The sequence below is a fragment of the Cimex lectularius genome, unplaced genomic scaffold, assembly GCF_000648675.2.
Source record: "Cimex lectularius strain Harlan isolate CLEC.00 unplaced genomic scaffold, Clec_2.1 scaffold345, whole genome shotgun sequence".
Lineage (NCBI taxonomy): Eukaryota > Metazoa > Arthropoda > Insecta > Hemiptera > Cimicidae > Cimex > Cimex lectularius.
The window spans coordinates 256,767-279,953 of NW_019392908.1; the positions used below are offsets into that span (position 1 = coordinate 256,767).

Genomic DNA, 23,187 nt, shown 5'->3' on the forward strand with positions numbered 1-23,187 from the left:
TGTTAAATGTAAACAATGTTTGTAAATCCCAGGCCCTGAAGATGATCTCAATAAAGATCGAAACGTTGGCACAATAAAGAAAATGTTTTTTCTGAAACCTACATCACACCAGACCGCATCTCACGATTTCTGAATAATTATCGACTAACGGTCACTAATCTCCTCACATATAGATATATAATTGAGCTATATAATAATTTTTTATGGCGTTCTAAGATCCTAATTGTTTTATTCTAAAACGAAGTTTCAAATGTGCAGGAATTTTTCTTTACATTCTTTTATTTCGTTCCATCTTATTAAGTTTTAAGATTGAAAAAACTTTAAACTAAAAAGGAATAATTTACACGTTAAAAAGCAATAATATTATGAAATAAATCTAGATCTTTTTCGTATTGCCTAGTCAATAATTTTATTTATTAACACCCATTTATATTTCAATGCTAGCAATGCATAAGGGGAAAAATCTTTGTTATTAAGAACATTGAAAAATTCTCCTATTTCCAATGTGACCTTCCCAAAATACCTCTATCTATTAAACTACATTTACTATTGTTGCGTTTTTAAAATAACCCATCTATCTCGTTTGATGCCCTACGAGCATTTTGTTTTATTCTTACTCTCTTTAATCATTCTTTAATCATTATTATTGTGTATGTACATAATAGTAGAGAAAGACAGAATAAGACGTGTGCACATTCATGGTACAGGATCATTTCTTCTCGGAGGGGGAATTGCATTTGTCATTTCGTTCAGTCTCGCTCTGTACGCCAGTGTCGCAAGGTAAGATTCTACCGTGAAGAAATATATTTGTATCTTTTCGTATTTTTTACTTCAGAAGATCGTTGTCCCAACCTGTGCGGTTTGTATTTCAGATGAATCTTTACACGGGGATTATTCTGATTTTTATCGTTTGTCAATCCGGAGGTATGACGACGGTGGGATACTGTGAGTTTCGCACGTAAGCTGTTTGCAATAAAAAGCCCAGTTTTACAACTTAACCTAACAATAGTGAATATCATTAACTTTTGTAGGGTGAGTAAAAAAAAAACACATTTTCCAAAAGCAAAATTAAACTTGCTTTCTATTGGGTTGTCCGGAAAATAATGCAGGATTTTAAGTTTTCATTAAAAAAAATCTATATAAAATATTCTGTTTACGTTTACAGGATTACTCATTNAATTATTTTGATTAAAGAACATTGCTTTAAAGTAACTAGTTTCTTTTTTTTTGTTTAATACCAAAATCCTGCATTATTTTCCGGACAACCCAATATTTCCAATGACCCTCTCAACCTTTGACGTCCAGTATGTAATAAATGCTGTTTAGTTTAGTTGAGATTAACAAATCAGTCCCTTAATTTCTGTACGGTTCTTTAAATTTTGATTGAATATCATTTTCTACCTCAGTCTCTCAATTTGTAGTCTATTGCTGATGAAGACTTGACAGAATAAATTAAGAAGGTCTATAGTGTGGGTGCATGGAATGTGTTACATTTCACTCACAAAGTGAGATCGCGGATTGTAATGAAATTTTTCTATTTTGCATTGATTTTTTTAGGCCACAAACCTAGACGTCAAAAAAAATTTGTGTCAAATTACATAGGATTAGGTACCAGAATTTATTTATCAATTCCAAGGGCTGTATTGTTATTGGTTTTAACTTTGTAATTCCGCCATGGCAAAACGATTTAGCAAAAAGTGATTTGTGAGGATAACAAATTAAATAAAGATGCCGGTGGGTCAAAAGTAACATAATTAAAATAATAATAATTTACCTTCTAAAAATGAGAACATTTAAAATTTACTACAATAATACAATTCCTTTAAACAATGGAACAAAAATACAAACTTTTGATGAAAATTAAGTAATTAATTAAACAATGAAAGGAAGGAAATAAAGGACAAACTCACAGGTCTTAGATGGGGGCCAATACCAACACAAAAACCGAAACCTCTCCTTTCTTATCTTTTACCTCGCCTAGGTGGGACACCTCCCACCATGTTAATATTTGATCCTTACATCATTTTTTCGATCTCTGACCGATTTCGAATTTATTGAGGAGCGATCGAAGGGATAAGGAATTGAAGAATTGAAATAATTCTTGTACCCGTGGACCATCCGCCATTGGTTATTAAGCGGGGAACACACTTACCCGATGCAACGCTATGCGACCCGACGCCTTGTCTTCAGGCACTATTTTGAGCAAAATCTTATAATAAATTGTTAGTTCAATTTTATGAGCAAATCCATGAAATAAATTGCTGGTTAAATTTAATTGTTTTAAATAAAGTTATTCCGGTGTTTCCATAAATTCCATTCGCGTGAGAGAGTTTAACAAGATTGCTCTCCCCGTTTATTTCGAAAACGAATGGAGTTATAGAGGCTTTTATGCGTAGCTTATATTCATTTTTGAAAAAAACTCTTTTCCAAAAAAAAAAAAATATATATATATATATTTAATAGCAAAGGTCTATTTTATTTTTAAAATGACTCTCAGCTGTTATTATATTTCGTTGCAGATTTTATCTTTTTAAATTAAAATTTATGATAATAAATGGTCAAATACGCTTCCTGAGCAAAAATGGCGCCGTATAAAATCTCGGCCTTTTAAATCTAAAACAGGGAGGACCATCTTCTTGTTACATAAAGTATACCTCCCTCATGCGTCGTCCGGCGGGCATAACTCAAAAGTGGTCGATCCTATAAAATTTCCTTTCAGTAAAAGTAGCATAAAATAAGCTCTAAAATCGAATTGTACAATAAAACTATGGCATTCTCATTTAAATTAACAAAGTTAGTGTTATTTCGCAGGTAGATGAGATGCTAAATCTTTTACCACCACCCGATTCCTAGCCAAATTTACCTTGGAGTTGTATAAGACTATTTTTTGCTAAAGTTAATAGTTTCCGAATTAAATGGGTGGACTATACAAGTTGTACCTGTATACATTTCAAAATCCCCCTACATCCCTGAGGTACCGGAACATCGACCTTTTCCTGCTGCCTAAATTTTTGAAAATCCGGCGATATTTTTTCTGTTCAATATGATTCGATGAATCAATAGATTAAAAGAGTCAATAATAATACAGAATTATAAGGATGGAAGACAGTGGTGAAAACGAATTAAATAAAGTTGTTTTTTTTACTCACCTCTTTATATTGAATATTTATGACAACGCTAGAATTTCTACATAAAGTTATTTTTTACAGGTTTTCAACTAGACGTACGCATTCTCTGGTGGTATGCTATTTGTCTGATATACAATTAATGATCTGCCTTCAATTATAATTTAAAGTGTTAGATGTATCGACCAACTTTTCACTCAGGAATAATCTTGATTTCGGGATGATCTGGATGAAGCATATTAATTATTATCTGCCGAACTTTAGACCTATTTTAAGGTCATCATCAGGGTGTAAATTAATTACACATTATGATACATATATATTATTATATTGTTGTGACCGTTAGTTAATGATCATCTGAAGATCGTGTCCATCTTGTGTGACGTCGGTTTTAGAAAAACACTTTCTTTAGCGTGCCTACGTTTTGATCTTTATTGAGATCATCTTCAGGGCCTAGGATTTATAAACATTGTTTAAATTTTAAAATAATCAGGCCGAACCATTACTCCTTATAGAAATGTTTTTCTATCCCGTCTTCCTTCCCTACCCTTTCAACATCCAACGTATATAGACATAAAACCAACTAGGCCTTAGACACAAGAATCTTTTCAATTTTTAGTTTATTCTTTTGATGAAAATACTTGCCACTTAGATTAAGGGATCTATAAAATAAATTTGTTATAATACTGATTTTAGTTTTGGTGGAGTGTAATGAGGTATGATGTAATACCCTATCCGAGTTAGGCCTAGTACGCACTGGGATTCTTTGAGTCGACTCTTTGAATCTCCGGAGAGTCTCGGCTGCGTCTAGCCTGAGTCCGGGCTGCCCTGACTCATTGTTGCGATGAATCTGGTGTGTTGCGGGCTAGCATTTTCCAACTCTTTTGAATCCCATCCGATGTGGGATTCTTTGACTCAATGTTGCGCAACATTTGCCAGTGCGGACGTGAATCGGACTTCATTTGTTTAGTTGACGTTCTACTGAGTGTTTTCTTGAAGATTTTGATACTGTCTTTATCATAAAGGTATGTTGTGGAGTACCGAGTTGACTTTATAGTTTATTGAAGACATGCATCCCATCGGTGTTTGTCGGATTATCATTCACGGAATACAGAAATCGGGAATTGAAAAGCCAAACATTGAACGGTTTAACCCAACAATTCAGTGTTTCCGTCGCCGAAATTGAAAAAAATACACCCTTTAAAAGGACAGTTTTTAATGCACTTCCGATTGGATGCACTACGTACAATGCAAAAAAAGAGCAAGGGAAATTCCTGAGAGCTAGTTCCTCCGTCCTTTTCGCAAGCACTGATGAATGTGAACTGAATCTTGGTATGGACACGGTTCTTTGTCGCGGAGGAATTGCGAGAAGAATGCAGTTCTTCTGCATCGCAACAATGAATCTACGCAGCCCCGACTCTGTCCCGCAACATGAATCGATTCAAAGAATCTCAGTGCGTACGAGGCTTTAGAAGGTGTCTGATACCAATCAGTTTGCAATAGTTGCCAATTACTATAAAAAATAAGACTATCAACAGGTGACTAATTTCGATTATGTCAAGAAGAGAGAGAGGACAGAACATAGCAATTGACCAGCAAATGGCTATGGTGGTAAATCTTTCTTGAGCCATACCACAGAGAAAAAATTTTATTCTCATAAAAGAAACGAAATTTTTCCAGCAAATCCATTAGTGATTGGACCCAATAGAAGACAGTTTGTGTACTAAATGGACAAAGCCCTACGACTCCTAATGAGAAAGAAAAAAAATAAAATTTCAATGTTGCCGAGGATCTGTTTTTCTGAAGGTCGACGTAAATTAATGTTTTGTTTTTTATTTCTCATCCCTAATAGTTTTTTAATATGTCATACTCAAATATAAAATTTAAAAAATTATATTAAACATTCAACTATTTTAGGGCAAATTTGAAAGTATGATTTATATAATTTTATTATTTGCTACTTGTTTGATGTTTGTTATATTGATTCTGAAAAAATACAGGTTTTTTTAATATTGAAATACTTAGGTCGTTGTGAGAATTTTTTAAAAAATATTTTTATAACTGTTTACTTGAGTTCTCTTCAGTGCAGGTACATGATGGCCATTGTTTGAATATAAATTTAATATAAATAAGTTTAAAGCACAAAAAAAAGATTAAAAACATGTAGTTTGTTTTACCAATATGATTGCAGCAATTCGACGACTCTGACGCGAATTGTTGCTTCCGGCCTGAAGAAGGGAAACCTATTTTTGACAACAGTCAAAATAAATGCCTCGTGCTTACTAAACTTTTCTATACTGCGTTTCAATGCCGATGTAACTACTCAGTGGAAATACCCAATTGCCCATACGAGTGCGAACAATTCGACTGTCTGGAAAAATCAAGCCTTTATTGCTTTCGCATATTCCCAAAAACGACCGATTTCAGCGCCCTTCTGATCGAAGATAAAAAGGACCAGAAAGCCCTGACGACTCAAATCGGATGCGAAGATCTGGTCGAAACGTACGGACTGACTGGCAGTGGTAACGACATATTTGTGGAATGTTGGACCGAACGGATCGGCCAAAATGACACATTCACGTGCCAGTTGCCTCCAAAAAATTACAGGCATCAACCTAAAAGTTCAATGAATGATACCGGCTCCGTATCGTCATCAAAGATAAATATGAACTTCACCCTTGTACCTCAGGATAAGGGGGTTTATAAGGGAATTTGTGGACTTTGCTTCTGCGACGAAGTTGAGTAAGTGCTTTAATAAACATCTTGAAAACAAATATTAAAACGTATTTGATTATAGGCAAAATCGGTCAGTATTTCGACTATGCCCGTGTGACGTGGACTTAAAAAACGAACCTGAAACAAAACGTAAGTATTTTTTTAAATTTAATTTTTACAATCCAATCATTATCATGTACCAAATCACATTCACAATATATACACGTAATGAATGAAAAAATATTATATATAATAATATATAAATAAATAAAACCTGTAAAATAAAAATAGAAATAAAAAGGACACGTTTTAAAGAAAACCTACACCTTAAGAACATAATCACACCGTAGATGAAGGGTGTCTTTCTGCTAAGTAATTCCTTATAATTATAATGATCAGATGAGTAATTATTTAAACCAATTGTTAATAATATAAAAATATATCAAAATGTTTAACTTTAAATGCCTCCATCCTAATTTTATTTTGTTTGTCATCCCTTAAGATTGATTTTAAATTTATCGAACTAATCTGTAAATTTCATTATCCCCCCCGCCTAAAGCTTTTTCACCTTCTGACGTTCGTTCTACCGTACAACACCTAAAATCAAAGAAAGCTCCAGGTTTTGATCTTATTAGCCTAAAAATTCTCCAACACCTTCCCAAAAAGGCCATCATACTCATTACATACCTATTTAATTGTGTTCTTCGTACGACCTACTTCCCTATAGCTTGGAAGCACTCGTATATTCGAATGATCCCTAAGCCAAAAAAGCCAACACATTGTACTACTTCATACAGACCAATAAGTCTACTACCCACTTCGGGTAAAATTTTAGAAAAACTCCTATTGAAAAGAATTGTTCCGTTTCTAAATTCTCAAAACATAATACCACCCCATCAATTTGGTTTTCGCAACCGTCACTCAACTATCCAGCAGTACACATTATTTCCTCCTCTCATGAGATGAGACAGCACTGTTCTGGGGACTTTCTTGACGTAAGCCAAGCTTTTGATCGAATTTGGCACCCAGGCCTGCTGTTCATTCTCCACGGCATCCTTCTAACCACCTACTATCTAGAACAGTTACCTCATTGACCGATTCTTCCAAGCCATCGAAGGCCATTCCCTCCCTGCATATGTTCCTATCCATGCTGGCGTTCCTCAGGGTAGCGTTCTGGCCCCTGAACTATACCAGATGTTCACAGCTGATATGACATGCCATCTCATCCCGAAACCATTACATTCACATTTACAGACGATACAGCAATTCTCTAGCAACTCCGACCTCGTCATTTCCACTCGAAATCTCCAACATAGTACTACTAGAGTCTTGGTGTAAAAGGAAAAGGATAAAATTGAACACAGACAAATCCACCCACATTACCTTCACTCTGCGTAAAAAGATTGTTTTCTTGTTTTCTTAAATAATATTCCCCTCCCACCTGCGGACAAGGTGCGATACTTCGTACTGTACATCGACAATCGCTGACGTGAAACCTCACACACGACTGAAACGTCAGGAGGTTATGACACGATCTAACTCTTGCGCGACTTGTCGACCAACGTTCTAATTTACCTCTCAAAAATAAAAGGCTGCTTTATAACACCAAAGTTAAGCCGGTATGGACTTACGGACTGGAAGTGTGGGGTTCAGCCAAACATTCCAACATCCACCATATGTGAATACGGTAGTATTAGTTCAAACTGCCCAGTCCTTAATACTACGAAAAATTCTAGATGCTCCATTTTATCGGACCAACTATACATAGAGATTTACATATCCCGTTCGTTCAAGAAGAAATACGTCCGCGTTACCGTAATTTTCATAAAAACCTCCCAACTACTGTAAATCTCGCATCCCGACGAATCAAACCCTCCTCGCTAACTGAGGAGACAATGGCCGCGAGATCTCCTATGAAGTGATGGTGATGATAGTGAAAGTGATAATGGCACAAGTATCAATTAAACAGACAATATTTTAGTAACATTGGAATAATACCAATGGGTGTTTTCTCCACTCTTGGTTTAAATTTTGTACCTCGATCACTGTTACTTGGTACCTATTTAAAGGTAGTTGTATTGTAGTTCAAATTATTTTTAAAAAATCGTCTTCATATCAAGATACACTTCATTATTGGCAAAATAATTACAATTAATTAAGGTTTTTAGTTGAGATGAAAAAAAGTTAATGGCACGAGCGGGATTCGAACCAAAGAAATGAAAAATTGAAAAATGGCAAAAAGGAGGGAAAACTCATAAGGTGGGGTTGAGATAGGAAGTTGATGTCCGAGTGGATCGAGGTCACGATAGCTCAAGTGGTAGAGCAGCGGCATATCTAGCCGAAGATCGTGGGTTCGAATCCCGCTCGTGCCATTAACTTTTTTTCATCTCAACTAAAAACCTTAATTAATTGTAATGATTTAACTGGTCAAGCGGACCACGAAATTAGTGAATTGGCAAAATAGTTTAACTTCACTATTTCAAATACCTTGTCATTTTCGACCTCCTACTATGTTCTGATTGAGTAGTTCCGTCGCTAACACATTCTCGTCGAGTTAAGCTACGGTTTTAATAAAACTTGGTTTAGTCGCATTTCCTGGTTTGGTTCCTATCTCACAAGGACTGCCTTCTCTTCTTGTATTCCCATTAAAGCCGGTGTCTCCCAGGGCAGCATCATAAGGCACAAATTCATAATACACAACCGACATCGTTTCCCCTGACCATATTAAATGCTTTTTTGCTGGCAAAGCCATCTTTCATCTAATCCTGAGCCTTATTTAGCTAGACGTAATAAACAAGTCTATTTAAACCTTAATTTACCAACAACACCTTTTGAAAGTCCACTTGTCGAAACCCATTCCAACCTCTGATATTTTGCGATACCTGGGACTATAGATTCACAAAATACTAACATGGAATATCCTATGTACTACTTTAAAAGTCAGGGAACGAACCTACAAATTACACCTTAGGTTATTTGACCAAGGACTCACACCTCACTGACAAACTCACCATTGATGCCAAAAGTCAATAAAAATTTAAACCTTCATCCCATCCACTGTAACAGCTGTGTGGACCAACATGCCAGGAAATCCAACACGTTTGAAGTAGTTATGACCAAAAGATCCTTGAGAGATTTAACTAACTGACTAAATGTGAGGGATTGTCACTGCTGTTTGACTTCTCTCATCATGTGTAACACGCTGGATTTTAGTAGTCAATTTTCACATTTGTATGTTGCGACTAAAAATCGTAATTGTAAAATTCCACAATGCATTAACAAAATAGATTATCTTATAATGATAATATTGTTGTAGTTATTCTATTCTGTAAATTGTTATTAATTTAAAAAAAAAATCTTAATCCACTCTACTCCACAGACTTGGACAATTGGTTGTCCCACAATACAAATCAAAAAATTTACATTCTGGAAAATATCATAAGCAAATATTGACTAAACACTCATAAACAAGTGCTTATGAATTATGAAACACTAAAACAAAATAATTAGATGTTGATAAAAATCTGGCTGAATTATGACATTTGTTACAGATCTGATGCTATACGTATTGGTTACAACAGGAATAATTTTTATTGTGTTATTAATAATTTGCGGCACGTATAAATTAGTGTCAAAGAAAACTGGAAAATTTCAGCCGGGTAAGAGTTATTTTGTTTTGAATTAGTTTCAAGTATCGCGTATGCGATACATTTGATGCATTTTCATGTTTTTTGTTTGTTTCTTTAAATTTCAGTTTCAAAAATCGAAACAGTTCAGATGTAACATTGGCTGAAAAGAAAAATCTGCCAACACTGCTGTATGTTTTCTCATTACTGACATGGATCAAAACTGTCCTGATTTTTTTTTTTAATATAACTTTTCGATTATTATTTACCCTTCATAAATCCGTCATGAATTATATTTTTTATTAGTAGGTATAACGTATAATTACCGTTAATTTTAGTACCGACGGCTATTATCATGTTATGTATTTATTGTTATGCTAATAAACTATTGTACGATTTGTTATTTTGTCATTTTTTTCTAAAGTCATCCTGTGACATAATTGAGTTTAACACATCCATATTTATTCTAAAAAACACATTTAAATTGACAAACGTCAACTATTTTTTTTAAATATTTGGAATCTCAAAGGTAAGTGATTGAACATTTCAACCTCCACCACCTGCTCTGTTCAGATCTGTCAGATTTTGAAAGCCTTGCTTAAGACAGCATTTCTTCTCGAATTGTAAGGACGAATATCTCTGTAGGTCAAAGAGTTTGTTTATTAATAAAAACACACAAAAAATATCATATGGTAAGGACCCATAGACTGATGAACCAAGGCCTAACCCTGTCATATATTTCTGACGAGTGTTGTTCACTTAGCCAACCCTTCAATCCTACAAAATCTCATTCCTTACCTATCTGGGTCAACTATTCATCTGCGGCGACTACATCCCCAATGAAACAACCCGTACGGACTGTGGAGGTCAACCAAAAATTCCATCATTGCATTAGGTTTCCCGATCCAAAAATAGCACGTACTTCTACGTATCCAATCCATAATGGAACGTTCTTTTTGTGAAAGATTACGCGTAAAAAATCGTTGTACAGAACGTCCTGTATATCTATGTTATTTTAGGATATTTTTGTAAAAATTTACCTTTGGAGCAGAAAGTTTTATATGCTATTTTGAATTTATGGAGGTGTAGTGACTGTCAGGGCCGGTGTTGTTTGGAAGCGTTCTACATCGGTTGAAGGGACTCTGGTGCAGCAGTTTGCCCGTAGCCAAGTCGGCTATGTTGAGAAGGCGAGTTCGAACTTCGAGGTTAACGCTGAAAGTACCCTGGCCATCGTGGTAGATGTTTCATTATTGATAAGCGAGAACTCGGGTTGAAGAGTCTGAAGCCATTGGGGCAGTACTCCTGCTTATATACGCACTGGCTCTGCTCTGTTTCGCACTTTCGCTGCAGAGTAGGGACGAGGCCATTTCAGAACCGGTAGTGACACCTAAAGGGGTACCGTGGTAACCGTAGGTCCCTACTACAGAGGCAAGAGGATGATACGTTTTCGCGTTTCTTTTGTCTCAAAAACATCCTCTCGTCTCTACCATAAACCTGAAACCTATGTCACATCGCAGAGGCAGTGGGAATTGAGAGTAAACGTACAAAAATGTGAAAATATCGCAATCATCCATCGATGAACTCTTAATGAGCACAATATCCAGTGTGTCCTTGAAATAGCCAAAAAGAGGTACAAAATTAACAATTATTACAAACTCTCGAGAAACAAATTTCATTCCGTACCCTTCCATGTTCTCGACAACTAGGCGCCGCATAAGTCACTGGAAATGATTGACGCTAATACATAGAACAGACTACTAATGATTAATTTCTGATATTTTCATATTTATATGTTTTTGTGTTGACTTTCATTTTGTTTTTAAAAAATTATGATATTTACTTAAGCGCAATAATTGGCTTCATAAATAAATAAATACTTTTAAAAATGGCGGTAAGCCAACCATAATATAGTCAGAAGTAATTAAAAAACAATGGCTCCATAAATGATTTTATTAACATAATTTTATTACCCATATTAAATACACGATGAGGTAGAAAATGCATTTCTAATGATGAATATTTACTTTATTTTTTATAAAAATTACTAAGCTTGTTCAAAGTATTAAAGAAGCATAACTTCAAAACTGCCGTTAGATGATTATTCGGATCAGTTATCAAGCATAAGGCATAAGGCATGCGGTAAAAAAAAAATAAGTTAAAACAAAAATACGATTGTAAGTACATTAAGGCATAAGATACAAAGAGAATAAATATATTATCACAATTTGTGACTTACACTCGTCACATCTCAACTTGGTTTGCTTGGGAAACTAAAAAAAAAATATATTAAAGAAATCAAAGAAAAATATTAAAACTCAAATAAATAAAAATGTTTTACCAGGTGTAAAATGGCGAGTGTTCTTAATCTTCAAAACTAATTTATAAGCGATGAATGCTATTATTAAGACGACTATCAATGTTCCTAAAGTTCCAAATATGTACGATACCCAATCTGTAACAAACACCAAAATCAAACACATTTGAGCCAAGATTTTTTTATTGTGCTCACTTACTTTGTTCTCTTTGTAGTGATGACTCTACACACTGACATAGTCGAATAACACTACGGTTTTTATTTAAATCTCTACAATTAAATACATTTAAAATATTTAAAAATTGTTTCTAACAGGTCAATACTTACAGAAAATCGCCACAGAAGCAAAATTCACAAATTGCTGTAGAATTTCCCTTATTCGGGTATACAAAAGTGAAATTCACGCCAGTCGGTGACATGGAGCTACGAGTCTCATTCATTGGAACAAGTTCAATTGAAGAATTCCCCGACGCCAACTGACAGAGACTGTGGACCATTTCACTGTCTAGATTGTGCGAACATTCGAAAAATACATTTGTCGATCGGTCAGTATTCTCGTTCATTTCGACAAATTTTTCGCATTCAGAACGAACGGTGAACGCCTTCTTGCCTTTGGGTAGAAAAATTCTATTAGCTCCGTTGATAGAAAATTCGACCAAATGTTCAACAATGCGATAGCAATCGGGTGTCGCGTCTTCCTCACAAACTGTGCCGCAATAGGTTTCGTTTAGTTTCACTGTGTCCGGATTGCATTGGCAAACATCAGGCTCGACGCACTCGCCGTTCAAGCAACCCATCCTGCATGCAGGTACACAAGTGTTTCGGGTAACGTCCGATAGCTTGAAACCTTCATTGCACCCGCATACATCTGGTACTATGCAAACTCCATTTTCACAGGGCGGAGAACAAATAGGTCTACATTCTAATGGATCTGACCGCACTGTTTCATAATTGGAGCAACATCGTTCAACCTCGATGGTGGAACACCTTATCTGCAACCAATTGATAAAAAATTATTCAAGTACAAAGAACAGGCCGACATTCCCACCATTCTTTCGGAAATTATTTAAGCTTTTTTTGTTGTTCTTTAAGTACTGAAAATTACCAACATAACTAACATTCTACTGAGTGTCTCCATGTCAGTGCGACACCCACTTTTCTCAAAAAACGAAAGGTTATAAAAAAATTTAAATGTTAACCCCACGATTTTCCAAAGGATCTAAAATAGTAAGTGTTGCAAATATTTTTAACGTCACCGTAATATGTAATTGAGTATCAATTTATTGTTTAAATGAGAACAACCAGATACCATTCGAATTTTTATTATTATTTTTCCCGCACTTATCCCACAACAAACAGAACAAAATTTCAAATAATTACATAATTTGTAAACAACGACGTACTCAAGAATGAAAAATTCGTTGCATACACATCACACATTAATACATAATTTAAAGAGTAAATATTCTGTTACAAAACATGAGAACCCACCTTTTCAACCGTATATTGTCCACTTCCATACCAACAATCATGGTCGCAATTTTCCAGTTTCGTATAGGGGATTTCATGGCTGAAAAAAATAAAAATCAAACTTCGCGTTTAAAAACAAAGTATTCAGATATTATATTCAGATGCTATATTATGGAAAATCATGTAATATAATCAACTTAGAGATATTTTTAACGTTATACACCATTAATGCTTATTTTTTAATCTGTGAATATCGAAGGAAAATATGGGGGATTATGAAAAATTCGTATACCTCTCGACGCGTGTGCATATGCCATTATCCCATGTACGTCCGATTGAAACTGCTGCAAAAAGGCAAACTAAAACTGAGTATATCTCCATCTAGAAAATTACAAGGCACTGTTATGAAACGGTGTAATTAAACACTTCCTAGGTCAGTCTGTGTATGTTAGAAATTCAACCAAACTATTTTATGTGTTGTAAGTCTATCAATCCTATTTTATTTTAATAATCCGCTTGAACAATTTCGTTTCTATTCATTAAATTGTACTCAGAAAACCGATTCAAAATGTACACCCAGCAAAAAAAGTTTACATTAGCAGCTTACAACGAGTATCGACGGTCTTAAATACATCCACTGGTAAGTAAAAACGCGAAACTGTGTAATCGGACTTGTCTCCCTTGATATAAAGCATAAGAACGATTTTGGAGGGGGATCCAATTTATCATATATTATGCTTCTTCCTGTAATATTACGGTCACAAAGATAAACGAAGAGGATGTGGATGCGAGGAACGCTTTTTTGATAAACGTTTTCTTCTATCACTCCATGGCGTATTGGCAAATTGTCCTGATTGTTTATTTGCAAAAACTGTTCATTCTAAACTACTTATCGTGAATTAAATATTTATAACGCTTACATTTTTAATCCAAATAATGTAATAGTAAGTTAAACGTGATTTCAAAGTTTAAATACCGAGCATGCTCTTTGGGACTTAACTTCGACAAAAGACTTACTGTTAACCAAAACACACCCGATTTGAAAGGATATAATTGAAAAGATGATATAAACTCATTAAGTATGAGGAAACTCACAATTTACTCATTAAGTAGTTTTTACTGATTAACAGATCGAAACTTTCAGTAGTTTTTCTTTGCTTGAATCTAAAATGTAAAATTGATCTAAAAGGAAGAAATGAACTGTTAACAGGTTTGGGTCTGTTAACAAGCAAGCAGACTATACTCGTTAGAAACACAAATGTCGAACAATTAAAATAAAAAGAGAATATAAGAAAGAAAACTCACTTTCCAGTCGGGTCCTCGAAGCTCCACTATGATTCATAAGGGGAAAAGACAAGGGTGAAAGAAAAACGGGATCGGGCTACTATTTACCTCCATTCCTCGAAGAGCTACTGCTAACAGGCGATCTCACCACGACGATCGCGAGAATTAAAAAAAGAGACAGAAAGAAAACCTATAATTTTTGAAGATTTGCAAAACGGCCGATTTGAACTGTTCGAACAACGGGCGGAGAAAACAGGGCGTAAACATTGGCTGACCACGAGTTGAAATCCCGAAAAGTGGCGTTAACAGTATCCGTGGAGTTTTTGTGCACAACCAATTCTCAAGGAAAAGTAAACATCCTTGAGGTACAAAACTACTCCGCGCGATTCGTGTTAATTCTTTTACTCATTTATCTTCTCTTTTCCCTTCACTTCTTTTTTGTAATCGTGTTTGAAATCCTTAAAAGAGCAATGAGGATCTTTAACGTCCGCACCTAGCCTATTCGGCCTTATCGGACTTTTGTTTGTCAAGATGAGAGCTGACGCAGCTCCACATACGACAGAATGGTGTTACTGCCGCAGCATTGGTGCAGAGGCAGCTCAGCCCCGAAGGCCCAAGACAATCTCACTCCCCATTTGCCCATTCGGAGTGGTCGGGTCTGAATTAAGCATCAGACGGTATGCCGCGCGCATAGGGCTACCTAAGCCGAAATGCATCAGCCGGGTCTCCCAGTTGAGTAGTAGTAACTGGTACTACTACTAGGTATTCAGCCATATTACTTATGTATGTCGGGCTATACGCCCCTCCAAACCGCCGTCGAGGAAAGAGACCATCCCGTACGTACAACTTTACAAACTTATACTACATTGTCCCTAATCGGGCGTATTAGGGAGAGCAGAATAGAAACCTTACACAGATTGCGTGCTCATGGAAAAGTCCACATCTCCCCCACTGCTCTGAAGCAAAACGCAGAGATTCCCCACCCCACCCCCAACGACGACACCGACCAACCCGCAGCACCCTGACAGGCAAGAGCCCCGCATAGGCGCAGCCCGACACACTCCCCCAAAGCTCACATCTCATTATTACAATCCTGCAGGAACCTATGCAATAGTTTGTGCGGTTCCTCACATGCAATGCTAGCATACTCTCCAAACTAAAAGGCATGCTGACCTCTTCTAACTGAGTGAAACGGTCGAAAAATGTCTTTCTCTCCTTCTCGTATTACGATGTGCCTGATACTCTTCAATTCATCACAAGTCGCACAATTAGGAGCTTGTCTTAATTTAATCCTATGAAGGCAGGCACCGCATATGGAGTGATTTGTTCTGATCCGGGCTAACGTAGAAAAGAAACCTTTATTTCCTTTCATGCCTGAGAACCACGGGGTATGATTTGGTTCTGGAACAAGGATTTGTAGAAGGATCCACCTGTCCTATTCACAAACCTTGTTCACCATTTTTCTTTCCATTTTGTATTACATTAATCTTTTAGCATCTGCTTTTGTTAATATGATATTGAGGGGTGCTCCATACACTGACACTAATGAAACCGGTCGGTACGAAATAGGGTAACGAGGTGGTTTGCCGGGTTTTTTAACTAATATTGTTAAAATGTCCTTCCATTTATCTGGTATTTTAGGGCTCATGCAGATTTTATTAAATACTTTGAGGAGAGCTTGCTTGAGGAATCCAGGGAGATTACTGATCATGCTGTAATGTACTTAGTCTATACCCGGGGCACTCTCGCTTGTGTTTTTAGTGGTGAATTAAGATCGCAAAGGTGAATGGGGCTTCCAAGCTGCTGTTATCAGAGCTTGTGTTTACCTCAACATTCTGCTTATTACCTGGGACTTGGGGGCAAAAGCTGTTAATAAATTCTTCAATCTAATGTCCATATACCATGAAAGGTCGTAAAGGAGTGGGAACACTTTTAATTTGCATCAAATATTTTTAATGGGAGTTGCTTGATTAATGGAGGAGCAAAATGTTCTCCATGCTGCTCTTTCTGCTGTACGAAAGGTGTGCCTAAACTCCAGTGAAACCGTTTTTAGCTTTTCGTAATTTTCTAAAGGAGGAATTTTTTTAAAAATTCCGATAAGCATTTTTCCTCCTCGTTAGGCTCTTCTCACAGTTTACATCCCACCATATTTTACCCTTTCCCTTAAAGGAGCCAGTCCTTTTGTTTTGGGGAATACTACGCTGACACACCTTGGACCACACTTCATCCAAAGTGTTGTAATCGAGTGGACCCTCAAGAGCAGGTTTGTATTTTCTCCATGAATCTTTATAAGCTTTCCAATTAGCTTTTTTTTCGTTCCATCTTCCATGCTTTTGAATGACTTGACTTACGGGGTGTTTGTGATATTAAAATAGATAGGAAGATGATCTGATCCAATAGGGTCCTCTAATATATTCCAATTCGTCATAATCGATAGGTCAGAAGACACAAAGTGATGTCAACGGCTAACATCTGAGTATGGTTCGGTAACATAACCTTATTGGGAGATCCATCATTGAAAAATAGTAAATCGTTTTTTTTTCTACCGCTATAATCAATTCCGTCCCTTTTTTTGTCAGTCCAGTCAGATCCTAACGCTACATGATGACCGTTAAAGTTTAGTGCTATCAAGCCCAGTCTACCGGGATTCAGAGTATTAATAGATCAACTCAGTCTCCTAATAAATAATTTTAAGGATGAATTTTCGACAGAGTCTGCTGAATCAGTACCTGAAATCTTAACTGTTATCACTATTAAAAAAAACACTCGCATAACGCGAATTTTATACAGAAATTATGAAGAAAAAAATTAGATTAGTTTTCTGCAAAGGAACGCGCGTTCGATTTCTCCCAAGAAAGATAACCTTGAGCTCATTTTATTCGAAATGAATATAGAGATAACAATAATTTCTGAAACCTGGCTTTCTCCAGATTCCAGATGTGAATTTAGCAATTACTATTTTGTTCGGCTGATAGAAAAGATGGTGTGGGGATATTTGTGTACAGAAGTATTCAGTATAAACAACTAAATATTACAAATGGGTTAATGGTGAGGTTATAATTATTGCTGACTCATCTTCCCTTTATGCCTGGGCAGTATACAAATACAACTCTTTTCGTGATTGGGATACTTTTTTTAAATCGGTAAGCAAACCGTGCGTCATTGCTCTCTTATATAAAATAAGAAAATCCATTCAAGCCAACTAGTCAAAACTTATTGAACCTTGCAGACCGGTACTGTATACTTAAATTCACTAATTTCGTGGTCCGCTAGATCAATTATTATACTACAATTAATTAAGGTATTTAGTTGAGATAAAAAATAATTTTAGATACTTTATACTTTGAGATGACTATTCCGAACTCAAGCCGAACCATACTAGAGTACCACAAGGCAGTGTGTTAGGCCCTGCCCTATATCTGTTTACTAGCGATCTACCAGAATACGAAGAAAATACCACGTCCACATTTGCTGATGTTAAGGCAATTAAGAAAGTTCTCAATCGACTCGTATATTGAACAACTACATTTCCCAAATTTATAAATGAAAACAAAATAGAGAAAAAAATTTGAATAATGAAAATTCTATATGTGACTTCAGCAAAAGTAAAATCCGACGAAGCAAAGTATTTTGTAAGGAAAAGAAGAAGAAGAGGCATGTGAGGTATTAGCAAATGGGAAAAAAATCATAATGTTTATTTATTCCGATTATTTTTTTTACGAGGGTTGCTGGTGTTTTTGAAAAAAAAGCCCCTTTGTAAGTCTGTCGGGGAGGGCCATCTTGTTACACCCGTTCACGCGTCATCCGTCGGGCATGAGAGCAAAAGTAGCATAAAATAAGCTCTAAAATCGAATTGTACAATAAAACTATGGGATTCTTATTTAAAATAACAAAGTTAGTGTCATTTCCCAGCTACAAGAGAAAGTTATTAAATATATATTACCACCACGCGAATCAACGAAATGAGGACCTACTCATTATTAGTCACTGAGAAAGATTTCGGGCTTGTATGACTGATTGTTTATTGTTTGTGAAACGTCTTGTAGTTGTGTATGGCTTCGTCAAGAGGAAGTTGTATATTAAGAACATTGCCATGTCATGATTGGATTGAAAGTTGTCATCAAACTTACTTAAGTGCAGTAATTGGCGTAATAAATGAATTATTACATTCACTAATTTCGTGGTCCGCTTGACCAATTAATATATTACAATTAATTAACGTTTTTAGTTGAGATAAAAAAGTCAATGGCACGAGCGGGATTCGAACCCACGATCTTCGGCTTGATACGCCGCTGCTCTACCACTTGAGCTATCGTGACCTCGATCCACTCGGACACCAACTTCCCATCTCAACCCCACCTTTTGAATTTTCCCTCCTTTTTGCCATTTTTCAAATGTCGTGTAATCGGATTGGATTCTCGACGACAAATGAAATGGCCACGGAGAGCTTTAGTGAAGTATACTTCATTTTAAATCATTAAATTCACTAATTTCGTGGTCCGCTTGACCAATTAATATATTACAATTAATTAAGGTTTTTAGTTGAGATAAAAAAGTAAATGGCACGAGCGGGATTCGAACCCACGATCTTCGGCTAGATACGCCGCTGCTCTACCACCTGAGCTATCGTGACCTCGATCCACTCGGACACTAACTTCCTATCTCAACCCCACCTTTTGAATTTTCCCTCCTTTTTGCCATTTTTCAAATGTTCGAATCCCGCTCGTGCCATTGACATTTTTATCTCAACTAAAAACCTTAATTAATTGTAATAAATTATTACTTTGAAAAATAAAGGTATGCCAATAACTTCATACTTAATTGTATCAACATAATTTTATTTTTTATCATTTTTATGCTGCTGTTTTATTCATTCCGCGATGTATAGGTAAACATAGCCAGGTCGTTGTGAGGCTTCTTTTTGTTTTCAATAAGTTTTTAGTTCCATAAATGAGCCAACTTCACTGCACATATTGACTTTCATCTATTTTATAAAAATTATTACTTTAAGTAGTTTAAACATGTAAGGGATATAAGCGTTATCAATAACGTATCAAGGTCTCAAACTTTATCACCTATGACATCACAGCTTTATTTTGGTAAAATTTTTACATTTTCTTTTTTATATACGATTATAATATTACTATATTGTGCAGAAGTGTTTTCCTACCTTTTTTTCAACTGTACTAACGTTATTTTTTTATAAAAATTACTGAGCTTGTTCAACGTATTAAAGGAGCATGTCTTTTTTTTACGAGGGTTCGCAACAGCAAAAGTTAGATCAACCCTCAGGGTGCTGGTGTTTTTGAAAAAACAGCCCATTTGTAAGTATGTCGGATTCGACCCCGGGACCTTTACCTTACAGTGATGAGCGCCGTGTCGACGCCTATACCGTTGCGGCCACCGACGCCCCTGAAGCATAACTTTAAAACTGACATTAGATGATTTTTCTGAGTTATTAAGCATATGGCATAAGCGTGCGGTAATAAAAGATAAATTAAAACAAAAATACGATTATAAGTACATTAAGGCATAAGATAAAAGAGAATAAATATATTATCACAATTTGTGACTTATACTCGTCACATCTCAACTTGGTTTTCTTGGGAAACTGAAAAAAAAATATATTAAAGAAATCAGAGAAAAATATTAAAACTCAAATAAATAAAAATGTTTTACCAGGTGTAAATTTGCGAGTGTTCTTAATCTTCAAAACTAATTTATAAGCGATGAATGCTATTATTAAGACGACTATCAATGTTCCTAAAGTTCCAAATATGTACGATACCCAATCTGTAACAAACACCAAAATCAAACACATTTGAGCCAAGATTTTTTTATTGTGCTCACTTACTTTGTTCTCTTTGTAGTGATGACTCTACACACTGACATAGTCGAATAACACTACGGTTTTTATTTAAATCTCTACAATTAAATACATTTAAAATATTTAAAAATTGTTTCTAACAGGTCAATACTTACAGAAAATCGCCACAGAAGCAAAATTCACAAATTGCTGTAGAATTTCCCTTATTCGGGTATACAAAAGTGAAATTCACGCCAGTCGGTGACATGGAGCTACGAGTCTCATTCATTGGAACAAGTTCAATTGAAGAATTCCCCGACGCCAACTGACAGAGACTGTGGACCATTTCACTGTCTAGATTGTGCGAACATTCGAAAAATACATTTGTCGATCGGTCAGTATTCTCGTTCATTTCGACAAATTTTTCGCATTCAGAACGAACGGTGAACGCCTTCTTGCCTTTGGGTAGAAAAATTCTATTAGCTCCGTTGATAGAAAATTCGACCAAATGTTCAACAATGCGATAGCAATCGGGTGTCGCGTCTTCCTCACAAACTGTGCCGCAATAGGTTTCGTTTAGTTTCACTGTGTCCGGATTGCATTGGCAAACATCAGGCTCGACGCACTCGCCGTTCAAGCAACCCATCCTGCATGCAGGTACACAAGTGTTTCGGGTAACGTCCGATAGCTTGAAACCTTCATTGCACCCGCATACATCTGGTACTATGCAAACTCCATTTTCACAGGGCGGAGAACAAATAGGTCTACATTCTAATGGATCTGACCGCACTGTTTCATAATTGGAGCAACATCGTTCAACCTCGATGGTGGAACACCTTATCTGCAACCAATTGATAAAAAATTATTCAAGTACAAAGAACAGCCCGACATTCCCACCATTTCTTTCGGAAATTATTTAAGCATTTTTTGTTTTTCTTTAAGTACTGAAATTTACCAACATAATTAACATTCTACAGAGTGTCTCCGTGTCAGTGCGACACCCACTTTTCTCAAAAAACGAAAGGTTATAAAAAAATTTAAATGTTAACCCCACGATTTTCCAAAGGATCTAAAATAGTAAGTGTTGGAAATATTTTTAACGTCACCGTAATATGTAATTGAGTATCAATTTATTGTTTAAACGAGAACAACCAGATACCATTCGAATTTTTATTGTTATTTTGCCCGCATTTATCCCACAACAAACAAAACAAAATTTCAAATAATTACATAATTTGTAAACAACGACGTACTCAAGAATGAAAAATCCGTTGCATACACATCATACATTAATACATAATTTATAGAGTAAATATTCTGTTACAAAACATGAGAACCCACCTTTTCAACCGTATATTGTCCTTTTCCATACCAACAATTATGGTCGCAATTTTCCAGTTTCGTATAGGGGATTTCATGGCTGAAAAAAATAAAAATCAAACTTCGCGTTTAAAAACAAAGTATTCAGATATTATATTCAGATGCTATATTATGGAAAATCATGTAACATAATCAACTTAGAGATATTTTTAACGTTATACACCATTAATGCTTATTTTTAATCTGTGAATATCGAAGGAAAATATGGGGGATTATGAAAAATTCGTATACCTCACGACGCGTGTGCATATGCCATTATCCCATGTACGTCCGATTGAAACTGCTGCAAAAAGGCAAACTAAAACTGAGTATATCTCCATCTAGAAAATTACAAGGCACAGTTATGAAACGGTGTAATTAAACCTTAACTTAACCTTATTTAACTTCCTAGGTCAGTCTGTGTATATTAGAAATTCAACCAAACTATTTTATGTGTTGTAAGTCTATCGATCCTATTTTATTTTAATAATCCGCTTGAACAATTTCGTTTCTATTCATTAAATTGTACTCAGAAAACCGATTCAAAATGTACACCCAGCAAAAAAAGTTTACATTAGCAGCTTACAACGAGTATCGACGGTCTTAAATACATCCACTGGTAAGTAAAAACGCGAAACTGTGTAATCGGACTTGTCTCCCTTGATATAAAGCATAAGAACGATTTTGGAGGGGGATCCAATTTATCATATATTATGCTTCTTCCTGTAATATTACGGTCACAAAGATAAACGAAGAGGATGTGGATGCGAGGAACGCTTTTTTGATAAACGTTTTCTTCTATCACTCCATGGCGTATTGGCAAATTGTCCTGATTGTTTATTTGCAAAAACTGTTCATTCTAAACTACTTATCGTGAATTAAATATTTATAACGCTTACATTTTTAATCCAAATAATGTAATAGTAAGTTAAACGTGATTTCAAAGTTTAAATACCGAGCATGCTCTTTGGGACTTAACATCGACAAAAGACTTACTGAGAACCAAAACACACCCGATTTGAAAGGATATAATTGAAAAGAAGATATAAGCTACTTATTAAGTATGAGGAAATCTCTCTATTTTAAGTAGTATTGTCTGATTAACAGATCGAAATTTTCAGTAGTTTTTCTTTGTATGAATCTAAATATAAAATTAGCCTATAAGGATGAATGGAACCGTATGACAGGTTTGTATCCGTCGAATTTTAGCGCACAACCAAGTCTCAATGAAAAGGAAATATTACAAAACTACTCCGCGCGACTTGTGTTAGTTTTATTAACCTTTTATTTTATTAAATTCATTAGATTTTGTTTTTGTTCCGACTGTCCAAATAACTTCTTTCAATTAATTTATCTTTATGTAAGGTATCGGTTGAGATAAAAAAGTCAGTGTCACTAGCGGGATTCGAACCCACGACCTTCGGCTAAATACGCCGCTGCTCTACCACTTGAGCTATCGTGACCTCGATCCACTCTGACACCAACTCT

At 35.6% G+C, this 23,187-nt stretch overlaps 3 protein-coding genes across 10 annotated transcripts; 1 reads left to right on the forward strand and 2 right to left on the reverse strand.

Annotated features, from left to right (window-relative positions):
- The first annotated feature begins 684 nt into the window (after nt 1-684).
- Nucleotides 685-9,869, forward strand: LOC106664231. Of its 2 annotated transcripts, none has more exons than XM_024229261.1 (7): nt 685-780; nt 873-945; nt 3,210-3,240; nt 5,317-5,867; nt 5,923-5,990; nt 9,392-9,499; nt 9,595-9,869. In XM_024229261.1, exons 1-7 carry the CDS (start codon nt 699-701, stop codon nt 9,621-9,623), a joined length of 942 nt encoding a protein of 313 aa, XP_024085029.1. In that variant the 5' UTR covers nt 685-698; the 3' UTR covers nt 9,624-9,869. The 2 variants fall into 2 exon arrangements, with proteins under 2 accessions (XP_024085029.1, XP_024085030.1); XM_024229262.1 differs by having other exon boundaries at nt 9,613-9,869.
- Nucleotides 9,870-11,401: 1,532 nt separating this feature from the next.
- Nucleotides 11,402-13,952, reverse strand: LOC106664229. Of its 4 annotated transcripts, none has more exons than XM_014389732.2 (7): nt 13,858-13,952; nt 13,543-13,631; nt 13,272-13,350; nt 12,108-12,772; nt 11,980-12,050; nt 11,805-11,918; nt 11,402-11,736 (listed from the first exon to the last, which is right to left on the reverse strand). In XM_014389732.2, exons 1-7 carry the CDS (start codon nt 13,882-13,884, stop codon nt 11,708-11,710), a joined length of 1,074 nt encoding a protein of 357 aa, XP_014245218.1. In that variant the 5' UTR covers nt 13,885-13,952; the 3' UTR covers nt 11,402-11,707. The 4 variants fall into 4 exon arrangements, with proteins under 4 accessions (XP_014245218.1, XP_014245220.1, XP_014245221.1 ...); XM_014389734.2 differs by having other exon boundaries at nt 13,717-13,905; XM_014389735.2 differs by having other exon boundaries at nt 13,680-13,903.
- Nucleotides 13,953-20,027: 6,075 nt separating this feature from the next.
- Nucleotides 20,028-22,380, reverse strand: LOC106673716. 4 transcript variants are annotated; one of them, XM_024229257.1, is made up of 7 exons: nt 22,286-22,380; nt 21,952-22,040; nt 21,682-21,760; nt 20,517-21,181; nt 20,389-20,459; nt 20,214-20,327; nt 20,028-20,145 (listed from the first exon to the last, which is right to left on the reverse strand). In XM_024229257.1, the coding sequence occupies exons 1-7, from the start codon at nt 22,310-22,312 to the stop codon at nt 20,117-20,119; spliced, it is 1,074 nt and encodes a 357-aa protein (XP_024085025.1). In that variant the 5' UTR covers nt 22,313-22,380; the 3' UTR covers nt 20,028-20,116. The 4 variants fall into 4 exon arrangements, with proteins under 4 accessions (XP_024085025.1, XP_024085028.1, XP_024085026.1 ...); XM_024229260.1 differs by having other exon boundaries at nt 22,108-22,329; XM_024229258.1 differs by having other exon boundaries at nt 22,105-22,329.
- Nucleotides 22,381-23,187: the final 807 nt, after the last annotated feature.